Consider the following 27,127-nt stretch of genomic DNA (forward strand, 5'->3'; position numbering starts at 1 on the left):
TTGATGAAGAAAAGCAAGTATCTGTACTGAAAGAATCATGTGACTTTCAATTCTTTCTTCCTTTTATTCGTCTTCTGTTTTTGTTGTTGTTGTTTTTTCCTGTATCCGTATTATATTATATCGTTTGTCATTAACCATCAAAATATCACATGATTCTTGTATCTGTGTGTGTGTATGTATGTATGTATGTGGGTTTTTATGCTTTATTCTTCAAGGTCAACTCTTTTGAATTTCTTTCACTATTCTTGATCGACAAAAATAAAAACTTTTTTCTCTCCCCACCAGTGTTTGTCTCTTATTTGCAATCAATTCAATTCAATTCAATTTCGATATTATATTTGTTAGTTTTTATTCAATTTAGCATCGCACAAAATAATCAAAAATTGTCATTTCAATGTAATGTTTATCTTTTCATCAGAATAATAACATTAGATTCTTTTCAATGCAATGAATCATCATTCTAGAGAAAAATTAATCAAACAAGATAATTAGTAGAATTTTTATGTGCACATTTCCCTATCGAATTATTCTGACAAAATATTTCATGCGTAGGTGCATTAGTTTTTTTCTTATATTATGGTTAAAATAATTGGACAAAAAAAAACCCTAATTTTCCCGGGAATGTACTGAAAAACGATAAAAAGTAAAAATATTCTCTGTAAACACGAAATTGCGACAAAAGAAAAAACAAACTATGCACTATGGATTGATAAATTAATGATATCACAATCCGAATCAGATGAAATACAACACAAACACAACCAGAAAAACCGGAATGATTTAAATTCAATTTTATTCCAATCATCGATAAAAAAATAACAAAAAAAAATTTGATATGACATTAAAATGAAAACATTCAGGAATCACATTTATTTTTTCAATTCATTGGCTTTTTATTGGTACAAAAAAAACATGCAAATGTAAATTTTATAATTTTGTTTTTTACTTGATTTATATATATATAAAAAAAAAGTGTTGACTAGATTGTTGCTAGATTTGGAAGATTTTGATATGAAAAACTGGAAAAAAAATTATTAAAAAAAAGTATAAAAACTCACACACACATACACACATAAACATGATGTCTGAGTGATGATTGTTGTGTGTACAGGTAACGAAAACAACAACAACAAAAAAAAATAAATTCCACACACACACACACACATTAATAAGGCGAATCGGTATGTCTATGTCTATGAATTTCAATCGAAATTGAGCGAATATTTCAGCACAATCAAGGTTTAGTGATCAAAATTTGTCTGTATGGAAAAAATTTGAAATTCTAAATTTTTTTTTAAATTTTTCTTTTTTTTTCTAAAAAATCAAACATTATCAAACAAAAATTATTTGAGAATTTCAGTTTTTTTTCTTCATTATAAATATAGAAAATGGAAAAGTTGAAAAATTTTACAGTTTAGAAAAAAAAACAATCTATCAAATTTTCATTGAAATACACGAACACACTTGCAAGCACACACACACACACACATTTGGAAGATCGAATTTCGAGAATGATGATGATGATGATTATAATTATGGATATACGATAAATGTATAGAAAAATCAATCAATAAATTATCGATTTGTGATGATAATGATGATGACGATGATGATAATGTTGATGTTAATTCGTTGATGGATTGATGTGTCTATTATGATCATGAATGGTGTGATTATGTGTGTGTGTGTGTGTGTGCAAAGTCAAAAATAAAAAAAAATCTGAATGATTAAGGACAAAAAAATTATTTGTTTTCTTTGATTGTAGTTTGATTGTTCTGGAATTTTTTTTTGCCTTTTGTTCATTTCATCTCCTCTCTCTCTCTCTTTCATTCTTGAATATAAATCAACAAATGGTCATTTTCATCAAAACCAAATATAAATCACAAACATAGAATGGTATATATATATATATATAACGGTAAAAAAATTGTACACTTGAGCTTCACAAATAATAATTCATCATTGTAATTTTTGGTTTTCTTCTATACCATTCTCTCGATTGATGATTAAAATGAATGATTGATATTAATTGATAATTGACAATTTGTCTCCAAAAATTGTCGTAATTTTAATATACAAATTGATTCGATGAGGCAATATCCGGATAATCCAGTTGAAAAATATATAAACAATGAATCTGAATGTAGATATTTGTATGTTTGTTTTTCTTTTCTTTTTTTTGAGGCATTCGATATTAGATAAATCCAGTGAAAAAAATGAGATGACAACTTGGTATACGATATTAGATAATGAGATTGGAAGAATGAAAGATAGAATATGGAATAAAAATATGTGACAAAAAAAAATTTTTTGTTGAATAACATGGATGCCATAACATGGTAGTGATTTGGTGCCATTTGGTTGATGTTGATGATGATGATGATTTGTATTTTTTGATAATGAATTCCGATATGATTATTTCTGTGTTCAATGATTTCATGTTGTTTGATCAAAATCATCATATTTAGTTTTGAATCATAATTATGATATAATAATAATAATAATAATAATAATTAATAAAATATGAATTATGAATTGAGATAAAATTCGATGATTTGAGATTATAAAGTGATGATGATGATAGCTGATATTTAAATGCAATTTATTTTTTCTTGTCTATTCTAAGCTGGTGCCACATATTTTTCATCTAAATCAGAATCAGAAATATCAGTGATACTTGTAATGACAACGCCAATTTCTGTGCTGCCAATCAATTGTAGCTGTCTTTCTTTTAATTCTTCATCGACAACGATTCCATCATCAAATGTTTTCTTTGTTGGTTTTGTTGATTGAAGATAAACGGTTAAATGTATGATGACAAATATTGTCAAACAAAGTAGACAACAGGCTAAATTGAACCATACCAATATCAATGGATTAGCTTCAATATATTGACCAACTAATGATGGCGATACAGCCGCCGTTAGACCACCAGCGAATACAAATATCGAACCAATTCGATTGGTCACTCGGATTTTTTGCTCTAAGAATGCATAGATAGATGCGTAAACTGATGAGAAACCACAACCAAGAATAATGTTGCCCACCCAGAGCATTGTTTCGGAATTGTTTGCATAAATTGCCAATAAAATTGTTCCTACCAACATAAGAAAATGATTTGCATAAAGAATTGTCTGTGGTTTGAGTTTGATGGCTAATGGAATCGAAAGACAACGACCAATAGTGAATGCAAATGCAGCCGCAGAGCTCATCATTGCAGCTGTCGATGGACTAAGATCAAGTTCAGTATTTACAGCGAATGTTGGTAAAAATTGTAGATGCATTTGTTCCATGCCCACAAAAAACGTCAAAAACATTGAGCCCATGCTGACCAACCATATTGTAAGACATGGTGGCATTTTATCCATGAAACTTCGTTTACATGGGAATGGTGGTTCAAGGCCTATTTAGAGACCAATTTAAGAATTAGTTAAATTTTTTAATATGAAATAATTTTCAACTTGAATAACACATACCATTTTCAAGCATAGCAACACCTGATTTATCTGATTTCATTTCTTGTGACCGTCTAACTTTGGTTGGTGGTTCATATTTTTTATAATAATAAAGACCTAATACGATCAAAGCGCTGAACACAGTGATTGCTCCAGCAATTGCATATGGAATATAGATTAGATAATCGATTGGATCGACAGGATCAATATGGCTGAGAAAATCATGGAATTTGGTATCGTTCAAATTCAATATCATTTTATGGCTATTATTAACCACCGATTCTATTTTCATTATGGATGAATTTTCTGTCGAAATTAATGTGGCCGGTGTTGTTGGTACTGAATTACCGGTAACAGGTGGACCATGGCCACCACCACCATGAATAGATTCAGTCGATAAAAATGGTTCACAGATTAATGGAGCAACAAATGAACCAATTCCATAGGTAAAATGTAATGCTTGCATAAACGGTCCACTAAATGGATTGGAAAAAAAATAAAACAATTACAATTCTAAATGAAAATAAAATCAATCAATACTAACCTTTCTTCGGCCCAAATTTCTAATACCCATACATTGATGGCCGTATCAAATGAACCGATAGAAAAGCCATTAATACCGGCTAATACGAATAACCATGTCAATCCGGTCACATGTGGCATTATAGCCAATGTAATACCCATTAATGCCATGAAAAATACAAAAATCAATTGACGATTAATGTATTTGAATAGAAAGCCACCTGTCGATTATGAATGAAAATATAGTCATTTTTTTATTCTATTGAATAATAAAAAAAATGATAACTTACTTAATGATCCACATGTATAGCCGGCAGATCGTACCGTATAAATAAGACAGATTTGTTCAATACTTGTTTGAAATAGATCGGCCAATTCAATCAATGTTGGACCAACCACATAGAAATTGACGCCCTAAAATAATGAAAAAAAAAATATTAAAATTAGATTAACACTCGAATGAATATTTCTATCAATCTGATGAATTGAATTTGAAATTTGAAACATGAAAAAAAAAATTTTTAAATAATTACATAGGCAAAATAGCAGAAAAACAATGAAAATGTGATAATATATTTATAGCTACGTGACATCTTCATTTTGGCGGTTATTTTGTACTTAATTTGATTAGAAAAAAAATTGATACAAATTATTGATACGATTATATATATACTGGATAGATGCCAAGGAAATCGGCTATCAATTAATTTTCTTTTCTTCAAGAATTTGGCAAAATTTTGGGAATAATTAAAGTTTTCAATTTGTATATCAAATGGCGAAAAAAAACAAAACAGATCAACGAAAAACAAAAAACAAAAAAAAAATGAAACAAAACAAGAATTTGAAGAGTTACGAAAAAAAAAATTATGCAACAATTGATTTTTTTTTTGAAAAAATAAAAAATAAAATTGAAAAAAAACAACCAAAAAAAAAAAAAACATTCAATTTTCCTTGAATGGATGGAAGTGAATTAAAAAAAAAAAAAAAAATTTTTGCTTCAAGTTTTGTCGTCGTGTTCACACATTGTCATTCTTCTTCTTCTTCTTCTTTTTCGTTGTTGTCGTCTTGATGGTTGTTGAAATTTTTCTTTCATCAATGTTGAATATGAATAATTTTTCTCTATTATTGGATAATAATAATGATGTTATTAAACCACACATTTAAATATGAACAACAACAACAACAACAATAACAACATGTGATTTTAAATGTGTGGTAAAAATTTGTTTGTCGATTTGTAACCATGAATATATATGAAATGAGAAAACAAAACAAAAAAAAATACACAATGATGATGAATCTGAACACAAACAAAATTCAAATATAAAATAAAATAAATATTTTTCGAGATTAAATTTCAAACAAAAAAAAAATCTTGATTCGTTTTTTTTTCAAACAACTTTTTCTTTTGTATAAAAACTATTTTCTTTCATTGACGATGAAGGTTTATATTTTGGCAGCTTCACTTTTTTGTGTATCATATAATAATGGCTAGGTCCAATATGATATACATCGCTTTATATATTCGCGCGCACACTTTACACGCTACATACAAACACACTACACACAAACACAAACACAAACACAAACACACACACACACACAAAAAAAATTTAGTTGAAACAACGAATGTTAACGCTTGATAATGATGATGATGATGATGATGATGAAAAGCAGGAGGATGATTTAAAAAAAAAAACTTGTCGGTATATATAAATGATGATTGTGTGGTGGTGGTGGTGGTGGTGGTTTTGACTCTAAGAAGCGACAAAAAAAAAATCGACCAACAAATCATCATATGAAACTCTTTGTGTATGAGTGTGTATAATATATACACACTGACATATGTGATCAGGATGATGATGATAATGCCACCACCACCACCACCACCACCATCATCACCATCACCATCACCACCATCACTGCCGCCACCACCATCACCGATACAAACATTTTGATATCTACCCAAAACTACAGAAAAAATGAGCTAATGTGATACGTATAATAATCAACATCAATACATTGTACCAAAAAAAAAAACCGAAAAAAAAACGAAAAAACCAGTGATAGCCCTATTTTTTTCTTGTTGTTGTTTTCCTTTTCCCATTTTTTATTTTACCAGCAAAAAAATCACTGTGATTGATATAATAATGAATAAAATGAACAAAAAAAAAAGGAAGAGGTGTTCACCTCAATGTTATCATCATCATCCACACCATCATTTGAAGTGAATACATGTGTAAATAACATGATATATATAAAATATATATATGACAATTTCTGTCTTCTATTATTTACTTCTACCACATATTAAAAAAAAACAGTCCTGATATTCATTCATTCATCGCTATTATTATTATTTATTTATCATCATTAACAACCCTATCTTCATTTCAAGTGCATTCAAACGAATTTCGTTTATTATCAAGTCAATCAATGAAAAAAAACGAATGTCAAAAAAGAGAGAGAGAAAGAAAAGTTAGATATTATTGAATAATAACTGTTTCAATGCAGTGAGCATTTTTTTTTCATTTTCATAGATAAACACAACAATGTAGACAATTAACGCAATCTAGTCAATGGTCATCAATGCAATTAGAGAAAAACAAAGAAAAAAAAATAAATAAATACCACATTAATTGAGACACAAGAATCATAATGAAAAAAAAAACAACAAACCATGACCATACAATGCTTGAATTCAGTTTATACGATTTCATTACACACAAATCACATGTGTGTATATTTCATGTGTATTGAGATTTTTGAAAAAAAAATTTTTTTTTTGTTTTTTATTGCAAAACATCAAAATCTAATATGGCCAGCGATCAAGCAACCATTTCAGCCAGTCATGACCGCTCTGCGCCAGTTTTTTTTTTATTTGGATACACTAAAAAAAAATTTCATAGTATGGATGCTATCCTGTGTGTTTGATCGTTCGTCGTTTTATATACGATTTATGTTTGTATGTTTGTGTGTGTGTGTGTGTGTGTGTCTGTCATGCTGAACATTATATTAGCCGGCTAGTGAAAAAAAAGGTAGAAAAAAAAACAAAAATTGCTCATGACTATATCTATATTGATTTTACCTTTTTTTTCTTTCTTCATATATATATAGTCATCATAGATGGATTTTATTATATAGATGATATTACATGTTGCAACACAAACACACACACCCACCCACACCCACACACACACAGACACACACCCAAACACATGGTGAAAACATTAAATGATTGCCAGTTTAATTGTAATGTGTGTGTTTTTTTTTTGTTTCTAGATAATAATTATTATAAATCTCATGTGATCATCTGATCATGTTTTTTTTCTGGATTGAATGAATGTACATCATCATCATCATCGTCATTAGTCATTGGATATCGATGTATTTGTTGTTGTTTTTTTTTTGTTATTAACTTTCTTTCGCTCATACAAACAAACAAATAAAAAAAAAATTAAGAGGAAAACAGAATGGGAAATTTACAGTGAGGAAACAACAACAACAACAACAACAACAAGCAGAATGGTCGATCAAAATATTATAATTACAACATTCAATAACAAGAGAGAAAAGGGAAAAAAATACCACCAAACATCTATTGTTATGAATATCAACAGTACTGTATCAACACCATTGGAATGTTCTATGGAAATTAATTCATACAAGGAGAGAAAAAATGAATATTTTTTTTTCTTATAATGAAAAATCCATTTCTCATTTGAACCTGAGAACAACAACACCAATCATCAACAGCGATCAATGAAAACAGGATCTAAATTTCTGTTATTATTATTATTGTTCGTTTGTTTGTTTGTTTGTTTTGTGCGCATTCTCCGAATATTGTCGATTGCAACTTCCGGAATTTTATTTTTCATTTCCTTGTTTGTGTTCAATGTGTGTGTGTGTGTGTACGGTGTGTATGTTTTGTATGAATCTTTTTATTTTTTTATAAATTTTGAAAAAAAAATAACTTCTACCACTAGACAGTAGCGACAACAGTAATATATTGTATCAGGTTGGATGGATAAAAATGATTGATCCATCTAAAATGTCTAGAATATGAATTTGTTTTGTTTGTATTTTTTTTCAGTTTATTTCTTTGTTATTTCATCTTCATATGATTTGAGATACACTCTACATGCATTCACCCTACAACACATGCGGATTTCGAATTAGATACGTAAAAGTAAAGTTCACATGATAAAAATACAATACACACACACAAAAAAATAACATCCGGATAAAAACATTGAAAAGAACCAGGAACTAAACTATTGTGGAATTATTATTATTATTATTATTATAAATCTTAAGAATGTCAATGATCATGTTCATGAATTGGTTGATAATGTTTGAACATGCGTAATGTATGAACCGAAAAAAAATATTTATATCCCACTACATCCCAATATTTATGACTTTTTTTTTGGCATCATACCAGAGAGATGTACTACCTTCTTTTTTCTTCTTCGTCGTCGTTGTTGTTGTTGTTGTTAAAAACCCATCTTGATCTTTGCCAATCTATGATTCATTTTCATCGAATTAGGGTTTTTTTCCATTGAAAATAAACTTAACAAAATGGATTAATGGATTGACTGATTATATTATTCATTATCGGTCATTCTAAATTTTAAATTTTATCCACATGAGAAAAAAAAACGATAGTTTAATTGCCTTAAATAGAAAAGTAAAGTTTTTTCATCGTTATTGTTATTTTGTTATTATTATTTTTGTTGTCAAATTCAAAAAAAAGGAAAAAAAAATTCAAATGTCATTCACATTTGGTGTATTAACAAAAAAAAAAAAAAATAAAAAAAAAATTATCACCCCATTGACGATGACATGATGGCAATGATAGTTGTGTATATTTTTATATATATATAACGACGACATTAGCTCACGTGAATGATAAGAAAATGAAGGATATTTCCGGAGAAAATTAATACATTATTATTATGAAATTCATTCATTTCATCATCCAATGTATTGGTTTTCTGGTCAGTTATCCAATGAATTGATTTAAAATTATATATCTTATATATGTCTATGGATAAATGGTATATAGAAATCATGAGAGTTTTTTTTTATTTTGTTTTATTGTCAAATGATCAACATGCCGAATTACGTGGTTTTGAATTTTTTTCTATTTTATTTTCGGTTATTACTTGTCGATTGTCAAACAATGACAATGTGCTTTTTATCATCATCGTCATCATCATGAATTGATTAGATATGTCAAAAAGCAGAAAAAAAAAATTTTTTTTCCCCGTTTTCATATATGATAAACATCAATTTTGATGGCTCTCGATTGTTTGTTTTTAGATATGTATCAAGCCAACTACCTAATAACAGAAATCACAAAAACCAAAACAAACCAAAAAAAAAGCCAAGCCGCGGACACAATGCTACGAATTTGGTTTTGTGAATAAATTTTCTTTTCTCACTCAATTCATTACGCCCCCACACACATCCTGTTTGAGTGATGCAAAATGATTATGTGATTCTGTTCATAATGAATTTTGTTTTGAATATTTTCGATCCATACATCGATAATAATGTAGTAATGCAAAAATACAAATAATTTTTCTCTTTCCTAATAGCAAATGGTTGTCCTCGAATTCATTATACATAAAGAAATTTGCCATATGTGTTTTTTTTTGTATAAATGAGTGATTTGTATGTGTGTGTGTGTATGTGTTCATTTTCAATTTTATGATTTGATTCGAATTGGTTTGATTCGGTTAGAGCCGGTTATGTTTTTTTTTTTTTTGGTAAAATAATAATTGTAGATATAGATATGTTGTCTCTATGTTGGAATACTGGTCGTTGTGACATGACCGACTACGAATTTTTTATGTCGATGTCGATGATGACGGGCAAAACTAGACATAAAAACAAACACACAACAAAACGCACATGTTTCTTCTTATTTCATCATCATCATCATCATCAATGACATATATGAATGATGAGTAGAAAGAGAAGAAAAAAAAATGGAAAACCAGATCAAGCGCAATGCACAATTGTAAAGAATTTTTTTCCCCATTGTTTAATGTATTTTATATATATATATATAGAAAATAGGAAAAAAATGTCTAAAGCCATGCGTGTATGCATTCGGTTTTTTTTTCTTTTATTTTGTTTTGTGGCTGCAAAATAGCCTAACGATAATGACAATCCGATATGATAGATAGAACCAGTCCAAACCAGATTTTTCCAACCAAACATGGTCAGGAACAAAAAAAAAAAAGTTGGAAGGAAACAAAAAAAAGAAAGAAAAAAAAAGTTTGTAAGTAGGAAAGAAAAATACTGATTAGAATGAATGAATGAATGAATGAATTCATACAAGAATCTGTGCGTGTGTTTCAATCTGTGCGTGTGTTTGTGTTGACGCATGTGTGGAAAACTGGTGAATCTCAACTCATTCGAACAACAATAATAACAACAACAACAACAAAGAAAAGAAAAAACCAGAACAAAAAAAAAACGTAAATCGTTTTAATTCAATATATACACGATGATGATGATGACGACGGAATATTTTGTTGGTGATATACAAAGTGGTATACAAAGTTCAAATATCTGCCGATTGGTGAATTGAATTCAATTCCAATTTAATTATGCAAAAAAAAAAAAAAATAAGCTATTTAACAACCACTGTACTGTAGTTTGTACTTTTGGATTATGATTTTTTTTTTCATACTCAATTTCATCATATATATGGGATTTATAAAGTGAATGACAATGATGAAAAAAAAAATATATATATATCACAGATTTATTCATTATTTAACAACAATTTCAAGTACAGAACACAAATATATTCTACTACTAATATATTCAATCATCATTTTATATTATGATGATTTTTTGTTTTTTGTCATCATCATATCATCATCATCATCGATGATCACAAGTTCAGTGTACATGATATGGCAGAAATTCAATTTCAGTGTCAATTTTTTTTTTTACTCATTTTTCATTGTCAATTTGTCAATCGCTTATTATAATAATTCAATATATATATATATCAGACATTCTTTTATTGGCCGGATGCAGAAGAAATTTTGACCAAAAAATTTTTTTTTTTTTTGCAATTCTATGCAAATCATATATTTGTTTATATATGATGTGATAATAATAATTATATTATATTTGGTTCAATGTAAAGAAAAAAAAAATCCTTTCATTCTACCATTATCAACAAAACTGTTACTTGGCCAATTTATTGTATCACAAAGACAAAAAAAAATGATGATAATAACAACAACAACAACAACAACGACAACACCTAATAAACGTTGACCTAGATTTCTAATTGACCTTTTTGTTTTTCAACAAAAAAAAAAAAAGAAATAAAGAAAGAAAGAAAGAAAGAAAGAAACCGAAAAAAATACATTTCAAATTGTAAATACTTGGTGACATGGTAAAGAAGGGAAAAACATTTCAAATGAATTTTCAAGCATCACAGTCAATTAATCAATCAATTGAATATCATGAGTTCAGGATTGATGTTCGAAAAAAAAGAAGAAAAAAAATAAATGAAAATTTCAAATCGTCGTCGTAGTTTTTTTTTTGATATTCATCATTTTCAATTGAAAATTAAAATGAAACATAAAATTTTCCATGAAACAAACATCGAGAATAACAAACAGGAAAAAAAACACAACACACACACACACAACTTGAATGTACAAATCCTGTAAAATATTTGAGTGCATTTCTAATATAATCAAAATTATCATGACAGGACGACGACGACTAGATAGAAAAAGAAACAGAACCAAAAAAAAAAAACAAACAAACAAACAACAACAGGAATAAGAAAAAAAATTCACGAAACAAAAAAACCTTGAGGTGATTCCCAAAAATAAAAAAAAAACATTTAAGAAAAACGAAAACTGAATTAATTGAATCAAGAATATATACTTACTGAATGAAAGAAAACAATTTACATTAATGATAAACGACATGAAAAATTGGAATAAACATCGTACTGTCGTTGTCGTCTTCATTTTCGTTGATGATGATGATGATCATATCAAATCACATTTCATTTCACATCTCAAATATACATGTGATTATTTTGTATGTTGCATACAATTTCATTTGTTTGTTTGTTTGTTTTTTGTTACACAAATACACAAATAAATAAATGAAAGAATTATCAAACATGATCATCTTTGATTATTGTACATTTAATATATATTGGCAATGCAATACATGTTTCTGGGTAAATATAGACAACAAAATATATTTATATTGAAATTTTTGGCCCAGAAAACATAACTTTCATACGAATACACACACACACACACACACACACACACAGACAGACATACATATACCGATAAACATTGAGTTTTATGATGTTGATGGATTCAGCCAGTCTGTCTGGCAATAATTCAATTTTCACTTTTTTTTTATTTACTTGTATACAAATAATATAAGTAATTTAAATTTGAAATTTGAATTTTTTTTTTTTAAATTTAATGTTCAATGCAATTTTCTCGGTGGCTACTTTAAATCCATATTTTTCCATATACAGATGGTTTTTTTTTCGACAGAATTTATATGATTGCAAAGATTTTTTTTTTCACACAGATTTCTCTTGATTCATTAATTATCAGATTATTATGATTTGATGAAGAAAAATCGAATCAATGAAATTTTACCTTCAATCACCGAAACCGGCAAAATTGAAATTGAAGAAAAAAAAATTCCATTCAACATTTCATTCATAATCAATTTAAATTATTCGTATAACATCGATGTTTTTGCTTTTTTATTCGGATTTGACAATAAAAACACAAAAAAATTATCATAATATAAATGATGATAAATTAAACGAGATAAAAATTCATTCATATAATCAATACGATATTTGTGTGTTGGTGTGATCTGAAATAATCTCACAGATATACCATGATTTCTTGACGTAAAAAAAAAAAATTTTTTTTTGACATGTTAAAAACAACAAATGTATGATGTAAACCTCTTTTAAAATTTGAAGAATGAACGATTCTTTCTCTCTCTCTGTCTCTCTCTTTTTCGATTATAAGCAACAGTAACACGTTTTCAACATGTGGACAAAGAAAAAAAAAATTACATTATGTATTCAGAAGATTGATAATATTGCATCATAAAATTATGGTTATAAGAGCAAAAAAAAAAACAGAGAAAAAAAGTACATCATGATTCTTGAGGCATAGACTTTTTTTAATAAAAAAAAATCGACGTCATTGTTGGATGAATGGATTTGGAAAAAAATATTTTTAAATGATGCTGCTGATGATGATGATGATGATGGAGAAAAGAAAAAAAAATTCGGTTGCCAAGTGGTTTGGTGTAGCATTTGTATTGAATTACAAGTTGAAACCTTGAATAATTTTTTTTTCGTTCATCTCATCATTTCTAATACGAATAATAATGTCATATATTGACGATGATGGTTATTCACTGGTTGATCAGGAATTTTAGTGATAATTAATTGATTTGTGAAAAAAATTCAAGAATAAACATACATAATCGATCATAATTAATTAATAATGTTTTGAAAACGCTTATGTAATGCCGAAATGGTAAAAAAAAAATTCAACTGTAACATTGTATAATTGTGCGAGTTTTCCAATAAAATAAAATAAAAAAAAAAAAGAAATTTGTCCTTATCGACCTGTTGGCCAATCTGATAAATGTACAAAAAAAATCATCATATTACCGGGAAAGCCCAATCATCATTCAGAAATATCAATCAAATGAACTGATGTGACCGTTGACAAACGATCAAAGATCAATTTTTTTTTGTTTTGTTTCATATCGACATTTGACATTTGTTTATATATATATTTTTTTTTCAATCATAATATCCAACCATCGCATATATGAACATTTTTTTTCTTTCATTTCTTTCAATATTTGAGTGCACAGGGAAAGAAACAAAAAAATTACTTATCATCACCATATAGACAAAAATATATATATATTTAGATGAATAACATATGATGATTTGATTGAGCCTGTTTGATGTGTGTGTGTGTGTGGGTTAACCACATATCAATCAATTTCTGGAATTTCCAGCAACAATACTATTATCGATTGATGATAATAATCAAATATATATATTGATGTTAATTTATTTTATGGACAAACATTATCAATCAACACACACACACACACACCGAATGTCTTTAATCCTATAAAAATTTAAATTATCCAATTTTTTCTTCTGCTAAATCGTTTTTTTTTTTTGGTTTGAAATAGATTATCCTCAATTTTATTGATCCAATTTGTCTCATTAATCAATCAATCAATCAATCAATCATATTCAATAAGAAAAAATCCCAAAACGATGACGACGTGACTGAAGTAATCTGAATTGTAGAAGGAGCAAAAAAAAAAAAATTTTTTTCATTTTCACATACAAATTGTTGATAAAATTCATTTTTTTTTCATACTTAAATTTCGTTATGTGAGAAAAAACCGAAGAAAACAACCATCCATTATGAATGAATGAACAAGTGAATTCGACATCAACAACAGCCAAAACATCTGAATAGAAATGCAGTTAATATTACAAGGCTAGGAAAAATTTCGTGTATTTTCCAAATGGATGGTATTATTATGATCATCATCTGTAAAAAAAAAGAAAAAAGAAAAACAGAGAGAATATGACAGAAAATTTTTCTATAGTTCAGTGAAAAAAAAAACAAAATCAATATTCATAACCTTAACAAAAAAAAACCAAATGAAAATGAAAATAATTAAACAAATTGACAACATTTAATCTGATTTATTATTGATTATATTTGTGAATGTGAATATTTATTTCTACAAAATTAATCAAACACAATCCAAATACTATATTTCCAGTAATGAATTTCCGTCACAATCATTTTTTTTTGAGTGTGTGTGGGTGTGTGTTTTGTTTTGATTTAGTATAAGTACAATCCATAAAAAATAAATCAATCAATCGATCATTAGATAATGGATTTGTTTGTTGTTTATTATTGTTGAATTTTATTGAAACAACTCATATTGATATGTTTGATAAATGGTGTGAAAAAAATATATATTTAATAATCAAATCAAAGTTGTTTTATGTCCATTGAACATGATTCATGATCATGATGAAATGGCAAATTTCAATGATGAAAAAAAAAATAAACTTATGGTCATATATGAACCATCATCATCATCATCATCATATGAGATGAAACCAGAAGGTTCAAAATATTGAGAAGAAAACGAATTTCATTTTTTTTTTAGTTTGTCAAATTATTATTTGAATCAAATATTTTGTGTTTTCATTCTTTTTCAATGTAGCCTTCATCATCTAGTGATAAACTAGATTCAAACTATGGTGATAATTAATGGCATCGAACAAAAAAAAAAAAATATTAAGGACAAACAGACTTACATGTAATATACTGTATATATACTGTTTAACTGAAAAAACAAACCAAAAAAAAAATGATGAAAAAAAAGTTTCAATGGCAATGATTTGGTGTATAGATCAAATATTAGTTCACCAGAAAAAAAATGAGAAAAAATCGATAGACTGATCGTAATCGATTTTGGGCAGCTGATTTGACTGAATAACTGATCGATCAATTGATTGATTGATTGATCAATACCAGAAGCAGCACAAAGATTGCCTTCTTCTGTATCAATAATAAAAATATAATAGACTTTGGATTGTTAATTTTTTGTTTTTGTTTTTAATTTCTTTCTTTCTTTTTTTTCATAATTCAACAATTTCATTCATTAAATTTTTTTTGGAGTGAATGAACATTGTGTAAATAACAAAACAAATGTTAAGACTGACGTAATATAAATGTTTATTATTGTTTATTTGTAACACACACATGGTTAAACTGTCCGTTTTCTTGATCATGCTCATTATGTAATCAATAATCATCATCATATTATTTATAGATTCATGAGGAAAGAAAACAATAAACTACAAACTACAAAAAAAAACATAATGACCATTCATGTTAAATGAAATGAATTATTTTTAATTCAAAAACAATTTTAATTTGTTTTCAATCGTTGCCATTGTCATTATTGGAATATTTGTCTTGTCACTATTGGATACCAATTGTGTATAGTTCTGTTGTTTTATGACAAAAAAAAAAAAAATAAAATGAATCCAAATGATTGTTTGAATATCAATGCACAAATATAAATTTGTTCATTTCGATGATAATAATATGTAGTTTATTTTTCTATTGTTTTCATTGGAAATGATATTTTTCATCAACTTGAAAAAAATCATATTCATTAAATATTTATAAATCGATCATAATAAATGCTTAAAATCATTGACTGAATAGATCATCAATAGATTCACCGGATGTTGACTATTTCGATATGACCAATTTTTAATGATGAAACCAAATATGGTATTATTATTATTATTTTATTCTTTTTCACTGTCTAGAACATCATTATGATCATAAAAATGTTTGACAATTTTTATTTTTGGTCATTATCATTTTCATTATCATCGACAAATTCTGTTATTTATTGAACTTGTCAAAAGAAACCATCATGAACATGATGATATGATGATATGATGATGATAATAATGACAAACCCGAAAAAAATTGTTTGCATGTAAATTTAGTTATCAGATAGATTATTTATCGGCTTTCAATAATCATTGATTTATCGATTGAATGACAATGTCAAATTCAAATATGAAAAATTTGATTTTTTTTTCATAAAGAATTTATTTATTTGTGAATAAACTTTGAATAATGGGAAAACCCATCAGCCAAAAAGATAGGAATGTTGCATAGATTTTTTTTTTTTTTTTTGCTTCTGTAATCATCATCCAAATGATAATTGATTTATTGTTTGATTATCGAATAATAATCTGATTGTTTATGATTTTGTGATGGTGATGGTGTAAATTAATGAATTTTATGGAGAGAGAGAGAGAGAGAGAGAGAGAGAGAGAGAGAGAGAGAGAGAGAGAGAGAGAGAGAGAGAGAGAGAGAGAGAGAGAGAGAGAGAGAGAGAGAGAGAGAGAGAGAGAGAGAGAGAGAGAGAGAGAGAGAGAGAGAGAGAGAGAGAGAGAGAGAGAGAAAACCAACATAAGATGAACATGACAAGCATGAAAAACAAACTAAATTTTGATTGGCAAAAAGAAAAAAAAATTATTTTTTTTTCACGTTTTTTCCCCGTAGATTTATTCCGATAAACTTAACCTTCGGGAGATAGATTAAGAGAAAGAGAATGGTGAAGAAAAAAAAACCGCTTCAAACCGCATTATATATCGCAGCATTTTTTTTTTGTTCTGAAAAAAACCATGATGATGATGATTTTGAAGTGTGTGTGTGTGTGTGTGATCATGTTAAATTCTCGAAACTCTTCATGAAAAGATTGAGCTCAATGTTATTGAAAACAATTCCATAGTGTTTTGAATCAAATTTCAATTTTTCAAATAAACAAAAAAATACGGTTACAACCATTATAGAATTGAATAATAATATTGTTTTGTTCAAAAAAAAGTTTATTGTCCGGCATTGAGCATCTTTTATTTGCAAAATATATAGAAAAAAAAATCTACCAATAAATGTGGGTAATTTGGTTTAGTCGTAAACAATCAAAAAAAAAAAAAAATTCAAATCCATCAAACAAGACACCTTAACAATACACAATATGAAACAATGAAAATTTAAAACTTAAATTATAGACAGAAATAAAAACAATCGATAAATCAATGATGTTGATGATGATGTGGTATAGTGGTAATGATGGCGATGAAGATGTTTGATGATGATGATTCTATTAAGTGGCAAAAGTATACTTTTTGATCATTGGATAAAGATTGCAAAAAAAAAAAAATTGAATCAAAACCGCAATCCTTCATCATCATCATCATTGTCAACAAAATGAACATTTTTTTTCAGTCGAATATTCAAAATATGGATAGAAAGAAGAAGAAGAAAAAAAAAATTTTTCATGTTCATTTCAATTTTGTTGATTATCAATGAACGATGATGGCATTGTTAAATCGATTTAGGATTTTGTCTTCAATATTTTTGTTTGTGATTTTCTGTACAATTTGTAATTCACAATCAACAACAATCGACGAAATCAATGATGATTATGAAGAATCGACTACATTGTCCACAATTCTTTCATCCAATTTGAATTTGAATCATTTTAGCTGGTCTAAATCGATTGATAATGCATTCGATTTGGCTTTTTTAAACGATACATATGCAAAATTGATTAATGTTGATAGAAAAAATTCAACATTAATAAATGAAAATAATGATGATGATGATGATCAATTGGATGATTGTCAAATTGATCAATTTATTGATGATATTTTTCCTGCCAATTATCAAGTGGATAGTAATTTTGATTTTCAAAAAGCCATATGGACAGATAATATTGATCAAACATTTGTTATTGCACATCGATTGATTGATTTAGGACGAAATTTTAGTCATCGTTTAACACCATTATTACAAAGAATGTCCAGACAATTATCATTTCTGGCATATGAATTACAATTATCTCCACAATGTATGGCATCATTAGTCAAGATTGGTAGAGCAATAAACAAAAATGAATTATGGTCATTCAAATGTATGTGTTACATTCATTTATAATACATTAATTTTTGATTTTTGATTTTTAATTTTATTTCATTTTCAATGTGTTCTATGTATAAATGATTTTTTTTTGTTACATTCAACAGTTTTAGATGCAGCTGGAAAAATTCCAAGCGGTCTATTGGAAGGAACGCTATCTAGTGTCGGTGATTATAATCAATGTTTAGAAATAAAAAGTCCTCGTTCACAAAATGAAAATTTAAAACAATTTCGTGGTAAATATTGTTTTGCACGTCCTATTGTTCCACATCCTCGTGGAAAAATTATAATCAATAAGGATCGATCATTACCATTTGGCATACCAACAAGTTTGATTGATGAAATTTCAGATGCATTATATTTTTTCAATCGTTCAATGATAAACATTGGAATTTGTATACCATCCACTTGTACAGCTGATGAAATTCAATTGACATTGAATTCAATTCTGTATCCAATAACAAAAATACCAATTGAAATTGGTCCAGAATCTCGTTGTGATTCACATGATAAACCAATTGTTTTGGATAATTTTCAATGGATGGCCATGTAAGATGATGAATTTGTGATCCTTTTTTTTAATCTTTAATTGTAAAAAATATTATTTCATCATTCGTTAGTTATATCTATTCTGGCCTTTTCTTGTTAACCATTTTAGCATCAATCTATGAATATTTTCTCAAACGATCACAACAACAATCATTATCAATCAATGATCCTGTGAAAAGCAAAAATGATAACGATGAAAATAACAACAAAAACATTGGCAAAAACAATGATATTATCGACAATAATCAACTTACAACAGTTAATGTTAACAATGGAAATGAAAGCAGTATATCATCATCATCATCAACATCAACATCAACATCAGAATCATTACAAAAACATTCAACTATATCTTGTATTATTGTTGCATTTTCATTCGTATCCAATTTACGATCATTATTCGTTTCGAAACCAAATAATTTCGGATCAATTGATTTTTTTCGTCTAGTAATGTTAATTGAAACAATATTCATGCATACATATTATATGGGCACATTGACAGCCAGTATGGCTGTGCAGAAAAAATTATTCACTGGTCTAGCAACGAAAACATTACAAGACAAGAAATATGGATTTCTACGAAATTTTCATAATACAGATTTTTTCTTCTCTTTAACGTAATTATTTTGTCATTTTTTTTTACTCGAACAACTAATATTTATCCACAATTATTCATTCATTTTCAGTGGTCTTTTGATGGCATATACAACATTGAAATTTTTGAGAAAAACCAAAGGAAGATTTAATTTTTTACAATTTGCCATCAACATGTATTTAAGATTTTATCCAACAATTTTCGGCGTCATTCTTCTCTACTATCTACTACCATTATGGGATAGTGGACCATTCTGGCATCATATGGATCAATATTTTGTATATGCATGTCGCCATCAATTATTGTCCAGTATGCTAAGCTATAATTTCTATGATGTTGATTTGGAATTCTTACAGAATCATAGTTTCGTATGTTTAATTAATTCTATCGAAAAAAATTCCATTTATTTCTTTTTTTTTTGTTTTCATTTGTAGTGCAATATGGCAACTTGGTGGGCAAATTCTTGTTTCCATTTGATTCTTTTATCACCATTGATTCTGTTGCCATTATATCGTCTTAAAAGAGGATTCTTTTCGATATTATTCCTTATTTTATCCATTATTATTGGATGTTTAATCAGTATCAGTCATCTAATGTTTAATGGAAGGCCATACGCAAATCAATGGTCACGAATGGATTCCATTTTTTATGAATCTCTTTACACGATTTACTATACATGGCCATTTATTCATCATATTTCAACATTTGTATTTGGAATGTTAGTCGGTTATTTGATATTGGATTATCCGAAAATCTATTTCGGTGGTAGAATTGGTGAATGTATTTTAACTATTGTTTTTATCATCATGTCAATTGTTGGATTTCAATGGACATATACATTACATACAGCACCATCTGATTTATTTACATTATTAACAAAATCAGCATCAGATTTGGAAATCTATTTAAATATTACCATTGGTAAATTATTATGGTGTTCAGGATTTATGTGGATATTCTATATTTGTTGTACTAAAAGAGGTGAGTCGATAAAATTCTGATGTTTCAGCCATTATTATTTTATCTATTATACATTAGAATTTTGGTCAAAATTATTTGATTTTCCGGCACTTCGTCCTCTATACAATTTATCATTACAAATCTACCTGATAAATTTAATACCAGCTATTTGGTTAACATTTCGAACCAAAGATACAATCGATTTTGATGATATGTTTATGGTAAGGTTTTTTTTGTTGTCCTTTGTCATCATCATTAATAATATAATGCAAAATTTTTCATTAGTTTCAGCAAACAATATGCAATGTTTTCCTCACAACAGTACTATCATTTTTCGTACATCTTTTGTTTGATAAACCGGTGCAGAATATTCTACGAATTCTTGAAATGAAATGAAAATCAACACATACGTCAAAAAAAAAACACACACACACACACAAAAACAAACAAACAAACACAGAGCCAATGACAAATGCTTTTTAATTTTCAATTAATTGTTATTTTCGGTTTTTCGGGCAGGCAGAATAACAGAAACAGAGAACAGAAACAAATTCGATTCTTTTTTTTTGAATCATTTTTTCGATATTTCATTATTATATTTGCTAAAGAATAAAGATAAATAAATAAATATGATAATAATGTACGTGAATAATTGAATAGTTTGTTCATTCACGTTATTGTTCACTCTTCATCATCATCATAATCATCGATTTCGCCTGCATCAATTTCACCTGCATCAATTTCGGTTGTTTCAACCGTTTGTTTAACCGCTTTAGTTTCAGCAGCCCATACTGGTTTTGTTTCTGTTTTTTTATGTTTATCATCCAATTCAATTTCTTTTTTCACCGATTTCAATGCACCACGCATATCCATTTTGGCCAATTTATATGTCCATTGACGCATCTTTTCCAATTGTGTTTGATATTTGGATACTTTTTTCAATGGTGGTATAATGCTATTATTATTCAAATCATAGAATTATTATAGAATAAAATAAAATGATGAGACCGACAACCATTGGAAATAGAAAAATGAATTCTAACTTACAATTTGCCTCTCATATCGTTAACACGTGATTGAAGATCGGCAATCTAATCATGATTATCATCATCAATGAATTTTTTTTTATTCCAAAATCATTCACATACCTCATATTCTTTGAGACAAGTAATCAATTCTAGATCCCATTTATCTTCGTTTAGTTTGTAAATTCTGTTATGATATTGTTTGCAAATCTCTTGCAATTGATCAACTTTAAATAGAAACAAATTGATTTGAATAATAATTTCAATATATAAACTTCAACAATACAACAATCATACTAACCATCATCTGGTAATGATTTTGATTCGCCCGTTCGTTCACCGATTACTCTTTGTCGTTCTTTTTCTTTTTGTTCCTGTTGTCGTTTTACTTCATCGGCTGCTTTACGACGAAGTAATTGCTAATTTTTTTTCAACGGAAATAAACAAATTAAATTACGAATTCATAATTAATATTCTGATCAACATTCACTACTTACACGAAGTCGTTTTTTACGTTCAGGTGTCATGAAACCTTTTTTCTTTTGTGAACTTTTCAGCTGAGCTTCAAGACGTTCACGAATTTCACGTCTTTTACGCTCTTTTTCAGCCATTTTTTCATCATCCTGAAATGATAAATAAATAAAATTGTTCAATAATAATATGAATTTATATTGACAAAAAAATATCGAATTAATTTGATTTTTTTATTGTTTTTTCGGACTAGTACCATTTTGATTTCAAATGAAAATTACAAACACTTTAAAAGTATTGATTGATTGAATCAAAAGAAATTCAAACTCATACAAAAATCTTCGCACTTATTCACAGAATTCGACAAACAAAAAATGATATCCAGATGGATTAGCTGGATGGCGAATCAAACATCGAATGAGAATGAAAGTAATGATAATGATGATGATGATGATGAAGTGGAGTTGAATGATATCGATAATCAAATACCGACATCAGGAATGATAGTGATCATAAATATACACACATCTGGTTGATAATATAAATGCAAACATGAGACATATATATATTTTTTCTGAATATGCACACACACACACACACACATTTATAAACAATCCTTGAAAGACTAAGATGATGATGATGTTAGTTTATAAAATTCTTCCACAATCATCAATCTTTAGTCTATATTCAACAAAAGAGAAAGAATAAAAATTGGGCGTTTTTGACGCAATAAGTAAAAAACAATGAAACTAATGAACAGTGGGCTTTAACTATTGAATCATGAATGATGTATCTCTCTCTCTCTCTCTCTCTATCTATCTATCAGTCTTCATTGTTGCCATTCTTTTTTTTTTTTTTTTTTTGACGACCTGATTTCTCCTTTTTTTTTGTCATTATAATTCATTCTTAATGGCATCGATATATAAATTGAAAAAAGAAAGAAAAAAAAATTTTTTTTTCATCATTATAAACAAAAGAACAAAAATTTAATGACGTACCGATAACAGTGTGTGTGTGCACACTTTATTTAGAAACATGTTCAAAATTCAAATCAATGATAAGATTCTTAAAATATTTAACATCATCATTGTAATAAAAAAAAAAAAAATTTGAACAACTTCAAATGGATTAAAAATAGGGACATAAATAACATATATATGATAGACATAGACAGATTGATGATGGAAATAATAACAATAATAATAATGCTGACTAGGTTGAAGAAATAAAGAAGAATTCAGCACCTTATCTGTTATTATCCAACTGCAATAAGTAACTGTTTTGTTTTCTATTATTATTCATAACAATCGTAAATAAATGATGATGATGATGACAATGGCTGTATATCGAGATTGTTTTGCATATTTTTTTTTTTTTTTAATTATCCATTATCTTTCACACATATGTTAAATTCAACTAATGAAATGGAGCCATTCAAGTAATATGAAATTTGCTGACGTCAATAGAACCAAAAAAATTTTTTTTTTTAGTGACAACGGTGATTCTTTTTTTTTTTTTTTTTTACTGAAAAAAATTGTTTGGATATAGATTCTTTTTTTTTATTTTTTATTCAATAAAAAAAATTACATTTTATATTTGTTTAATAGTAGAAAATAATGAATAAACAAATCAAGTTTGTGTTTTTAATCCATGCAAACAAACAAACAAAAAAAAAATAAAATAAAATGTTTCTGTTGGTTTCCAAGGAAACAAAAACAAAAAAAAAATTCTTCTTTGAATACGAATATGCATGCATGTACCATATGGATGTTAATGGATAATTAATCGATTCATTATTCACAATTTTCACCAATAAATTCAATGAATTCATTTGAAAAGAAAACTATATGGATAACCATGTGCTTTACCACGAAAGATTGACATCAGGAATGAGAAAAATATTGCAATCAATGAAACTCCGGCAATCAACATTACTGTAATGAGAATTTGATTTAGTTTTAAATTCAAAAATGGTCATAATAATTTTGGTTATACAAACTTTTCTTTTTCTTCTGATCTATTTTACCACTTTGTTTAACGGCATGAATAATAAATATGAAACCAGCGGCAATAGCACAATCTGTGAAAAGAATTTAAACATTAATACATTAGGATTCAATTGAATTAATTTAAAAATTTACTGATGACAAAGATGATATAAGTCTCGATAATGAATTGTCCACCGCTTCCATTATGTATGTATGATATTCCATTCGCTGAACGATGCATCAATGGTGGTCCACGAATATGGCTCCACATTTGACCAGAAGTCATACCAAAAACAATAGCCAAAGCGGTTACTGACCAGGAAGTTTTGTTACCAAGAAAATCGAGATTATTTCGGCGAACATAAAGAATGATAGAAAACAAACTGAAAAATATAACCAATAGAAATGAAGCAGTATAATTGGGCGGACGAACTACACGAATCGAGATGGAAGTTTTTTCGGCAATCCAACGAGCAATAGTTTCGGCAGAGAAACCAATTCGTTGAATGTCCATTTGATCAGCATGTTTGATTAATAATGTGTTTGCTTTCATTTGTCGTTCACTAAACAATAAAAACACCGGGGCTGAATTGATTTTAAGTTGTTGAAAGATTTCAGACCCTTCATCATAATCAACAAAACCGAAAAATAGGCTTGGATTGAACAAAGATGAATAACGCCAACTATTGGCTACAATGGAAAATTCATCGGCAGCCGAACGACATACAGAACATTGTCGTCCCGGTGATAATGCAGTCATCATGACAACGAATGTATAATTACGAATCGGTTGACCATGTTGTTTTGATCCAATGAATGTACGAAATTTTTCCGGATTCAAGCGTATCATTGGCCGTTTGAAGGACATTTGAATTAATTTTTCGCTTCTTTCCTCTAAAGGCATATGAGGCGACTGAAATAATAATAATTAAGATAAATTAATTGGTTTGAAATATTAAATGATTTTAAAATTACTTCTTTCTTTTTGGCATTGGCATTGATTATTGGTATTAGCCAAATCATTGCCAAACACAAAAGAATCATGTGGCAGGACATTCTGGAATGATGATATAGAATTCTTGGCTGTATCATTTTTGTACACGGAATCATCGGAGTTCTCAATATTATACAGGCAATATTTTAATAATCCAATATTTTGATGAATAAAATACTTTATTGTATCAAGAATCGGATTTTCTAATTTATAAGATGAATTAATGAATTTTTTTTTTTTGATGATAATAACCCGGCTTTTCGTTCTTTGGTAGATATATTCCGTTCACGTGGAACCACAACAAACATTCAATCACCACCACTAAAATTATCGCCGAGAGTTAAAGACAGCTCATCAATGTAACTATTATTGTTGTCTGCATTATAATTTGCCCGTATCTATTTCGACAGCAATGAATACACTCAACCGTTCCTAACTTTTGTGTGTGTATGATAAACACTCAACATATATGCATGTGTGATATTTTGTTTTTTGATTTCAAAAACTGAATCTTTTCTGTATGTTTTAAAAAAATATTCAATAAGAAAATGACCATTAAATTATCATTTTGTCGTCGTACATTTTTAATGCGAAAATTTCATTTGCAATTGTCAAAACCGAACCAATTGAAACATTCAAAGCGTATGATTGCCACAACAATGGTCAACGAACAAAATTCAAAAATTCACAACGATGTTTCTCAACTATCATTCAAAAGTATCGACTCTAATGAATTGGAAAAGTTTCGAAAATTCTCACCAAAATGGTGGAAAGGTGATGAACTTTTGGCATTACGAAATTTGAATCAATTACGTGTGCCTTTTATTGTCGATGCTCTTCAATCTCGTTTAAATGATAATTATGATAAAGTAACACGTTGTTCACAATTTCCATTGAAAGATTCAAAATTGTTGGATATTGGTTGTGGTGGAGGCATACTTGCCGAATCCTTAGCTCGTTTAGGTGGCAATATATATGGTATTGATCCGGTCAAAGAGAATGTTGTTGTTGCCAAAAATCATGCACGTATTTCATTTGCCAACACCGAAACCATGATCCATTATGAATCATCGACAATAGAAGAATTCAGCACCATTGCTGAGAATCAAAATTCATTTGATGCTGTAATTGCAAGTGAAGTACTTGAACATGTTGATGATATCAAAAGCTTTTTACAAAGTTCCATCAATTGTATCCGTCCCGGTGGTTTTCTAGTTATCACAACAATCAATCAAACATTGTTATCATATTTTGGAGCAATTCTTATTTCCGAGTATATTCTTGGATTATTGCCACGAGGAACACATGAATATTCGAAATTTATTCCACCGGCAGCATTAAGTTTGATATTGAAAGAGGATTGTAAGTTTTTTTTATTAATTTTTAAAAAGCATTTCTTAAAACAAATGGTTTTCCTCATTCATATCTAGATGGTTGCGATGTTGCCAAAATTCATGGAATGTTTTTCAATCCAATTACCTATCAATGGAGCTGGTCACAGGATCAATCTGTTTCGTATGCATTATTGGCTATAAAACGTTAATGGCTAACTGGTTGACATTTAATAGAATCAACGTGATATTTTCATTGATGTAACGGATTTACTTATCCTTGATCATCATCATCATCATTTCCATTATGATTCTGTTCACTTTACACACAAACACAAACACACTCGATCAATCATCGACAATACATTTTTAGAAACACAATTCATTGATTGATTTTGTACATGTTCCTAAGCATTGTTCAAGGGATTTCATTTTTTCATGTTTGTTCCGTTTTTTTTCTGTTTAATCTTTTTTTAGCAAAAGATTTTTTTTTTTTTTTGATAAAATAATAAATTTCTATACAATTTGAAAGATTGATCCATTTTTTTCGCCATTTATCTATTGTTTGTTTGTTTGTTTTTTCATTTACGTGACTCGGAAGCTATTCATTCGAATGATGATA

At 28.1% G+C, this 27,127-nt stretch overlaps 5 protein-coding genes across 5 annotated transcripts; 2 read left to right on the forward strand and 3 right to left on the reverse strand.

The window, feature by feature from the left end:
• Positions 1–1,382: 1,382 nt before the first annotated feature.
• LOC124499747 (sodium-dependent glucose transporter 1A) lies at positions 1,383–5,470 on the reverse strand. Its single transcript, XM_047063705.2, has 5 exons — positions 4,511–5,470; positions 4,268–4,391; positions 4,000–4,198; positions 3,477–3,931; positions 1,383–3,403 (listed from the first exon to the last, which is right to left on the reverse strand). The coding sequence occupies exons 1-5, from the start codon at positions 4,916–4,918 to the stop codon at positions 2,622–2,624; spliced, it is 1,968 nt and encodes a 655-aa protein (XP_046919661.2). The 5' UTR covers positions 4,919–5,470; the 3' UTR covers positions 1,383–2,621.
• Positions 5,471–17,893: 12,423 nt separating this feature from the next.
• LOC124495952 (nose resistant to fluoxetine protein 6) lies at positions 17,894–21,339 on the forward strand. Its single transcript, XM_047059403.2, has 7 exons — positions 17,894–18,587; positions 18,700–19,141; positions 19,213–19,758; positions 19,828–20,104; positions 20,171–20,717; positions 20,775–20,917; positions 20,982–21,339. The coding sequence occupies exons 1-7, from the start codon at positions 17,987–17,989 to the stop codon at positions 21,090–21,092; spliced, it is 2,667 nt and encodes an 888-aa protein (XP_046915359.2). The 5' UTR covers positions 17,894–17,986; the 3' UTR covers positions 21,093–21,339.
• Positions 21,159–22,700, reverse strand: LOC124496007 (troponin I 4). Its single transcript, XM_047059467.2, has 6 exons — positions 22,449–22,700; positions 22,219–22,344; positions 22,023–22,140; positions 21,845–21,948; positions 21,744–21,787; positions 21,159–21,651 (listed from the first exon to the last, which is right to left on the reverse strand). The coding sequence occupies exons 1-6, from the start codon at positions 22,449–22,451 to the stop codon at positions 21,378–21,380; spliced, it is 669 nt and encodes a 222-aa protein (XP_046915423.1). The 5' UTR covers positions 22,452–22,700; the 3' UTR covers positions 21,159–21,377.
• Positions 22,701–23,809: 1,109 nt separating this feature from the next.
• Positions 23,810–25,546, reverse strand: Ostgamma (oligosaccharide transferase gamma subunit). The gene is made up of 4 exons (XM_047059435.2): positions 25,156–25,546; positions 24,334–25,093; positions 24,192–24,272; positions 23,810–24,126 (listed from the first exon to the last, which is right to left on the reverse strand). The coding sequence occupies exons 1-4, from the start codon at positions 25,288–25,290 to the stop codon at positions 24,020–24,022; spliced, it is 1,083 nt and encodes a 360-aa protein (XP_046915391.1). The 5' UTR covers positions 25,291–25,546; the 3' UTR covers positions 23,810–24,019.
• A 75-nt stretch (positions 25,547–25,621) lies between these two features.
• LOC124495996 (ubiquinone biosynthesis O-methyltransferase) lies at positions 25,622–27,039 on the forward strand. Its single transcript, XM_047059455.2, has 2 exons — positions 25,622–26,536; positions 26,605–27,039. Exons 1-2 carry the CDS (start codon positions 25,723–25,725, stop codon positions 26,715–26,717), a joined length of 927 nt encoding a protein of 308 aa, XP_046915411.1. The 5' UTR covers positions 25,622–25,722; the 3' UTR covers positions 26,718–27,039.
• Positions 27,040–27,127: the final 88 nt, after the last annotated feature.

Source organism: Dermatophagoides farinae, chromosome 5, assembly GCF_024713945.1.
Source record: "Dermatophagoides farinae isolate YC_2012a chromosome 5, ASM2471394v1, whole genome shotgun sequence".
NCBI lineage: Eukaryota > Metazoa > Arthropoda > Arachnida > Sarcoptiformes > Pyroglyphidae > Dermatophagoides > Dermatophagoides farinae.

Coding starts and splice junctions, on each gene's coding strand:
- LOC124499747 (XM_047063705.2), bottom strand. CDS start 4,918: ATGTTTTTTTTTTTTTTGGTTGTTTTTTTTCAATTTTATTTTTTATTT. Junction 3,932..3,999: donor GAAATTTGGGCCGAAGAAAG/GTTAGTATTGAT, acceptor CAATCCATTTAG/TGGACCGTTTATGCAAGCAT. Junction 3,404..3,476: donor TGTTGCTATGCTTGAAAATG/GTATGTGTTATT, acceptor GTCTCTAAATAG/GCCTTGAACCACCATTCCCA.
- LOC124495952 (XM_047059403.2), top strand. CDS start 17,987: ATGATGGCATTGTTAAATCGATTTAGGATTTTGTCTTCAATATTTTTG. Junction 18,588..18,699: donor TGAATTATGGTCATTCAAAT/GTATGTGTTACA, acceptor TACATTCAACAG/TTTTAGATGCAGCTGGAAAA. Junction 20,718..20,774: donor TATTTGTTGTACTAAAAGAG/GTGAGTCGATAA, acceptor ATTATACATTAG/AATTTTGGTCAAAATTATTT.
- LOC124496007 (XM_047059467.2), bottom strand. Junction 21,949..22,022: donor AAAATCATTACCAGATGATG/GTTAGTATGATT, acceptor TTCTATTTAAAG/TTGATCAATTGCAAGAGATT. Junction 21,788..21,844: donor CTTGTCTCAAAGAATATGAG/GTATGTGAATGA, acceptor AATCATGATTAG/ATTGCCGATCTTCAATCACG.
- Ostgamma (XM_047059435.2), bottom strand. CDS start 25,290: ATGATTCCGTGTACAAAAATGATACAGCCAAGAATTCTATATCATCAT. Junction 25,094..25,155: donor CCAATGCCAAAAAGAAAGAA/GTAATTTTAAAA, acceptor TTATTATTTCAG/TCGCCTCATATGCCTTTAGA. Junction 24,127..24,191: donor AGATCAGAAGAAAAAGAAAA/GTTTGTATAACC, acceptor TTCTCATTACAG/TAATGTTGATTGCCGGAGTT.
- LOC124495996 (XM_047059455.2), top strand. CDS start 25,723: ATGACCATTAAATTATCATTTTGTCGTCGTACATTTTTAATGCGAAAA. Junction 26,537..26,604: donor TTTGATATTGAAAGAGGATT/GTAAGTTTTTTT, acceptor ATTCATATCTAG/ATGGTTGCGATGTTGCCAAA.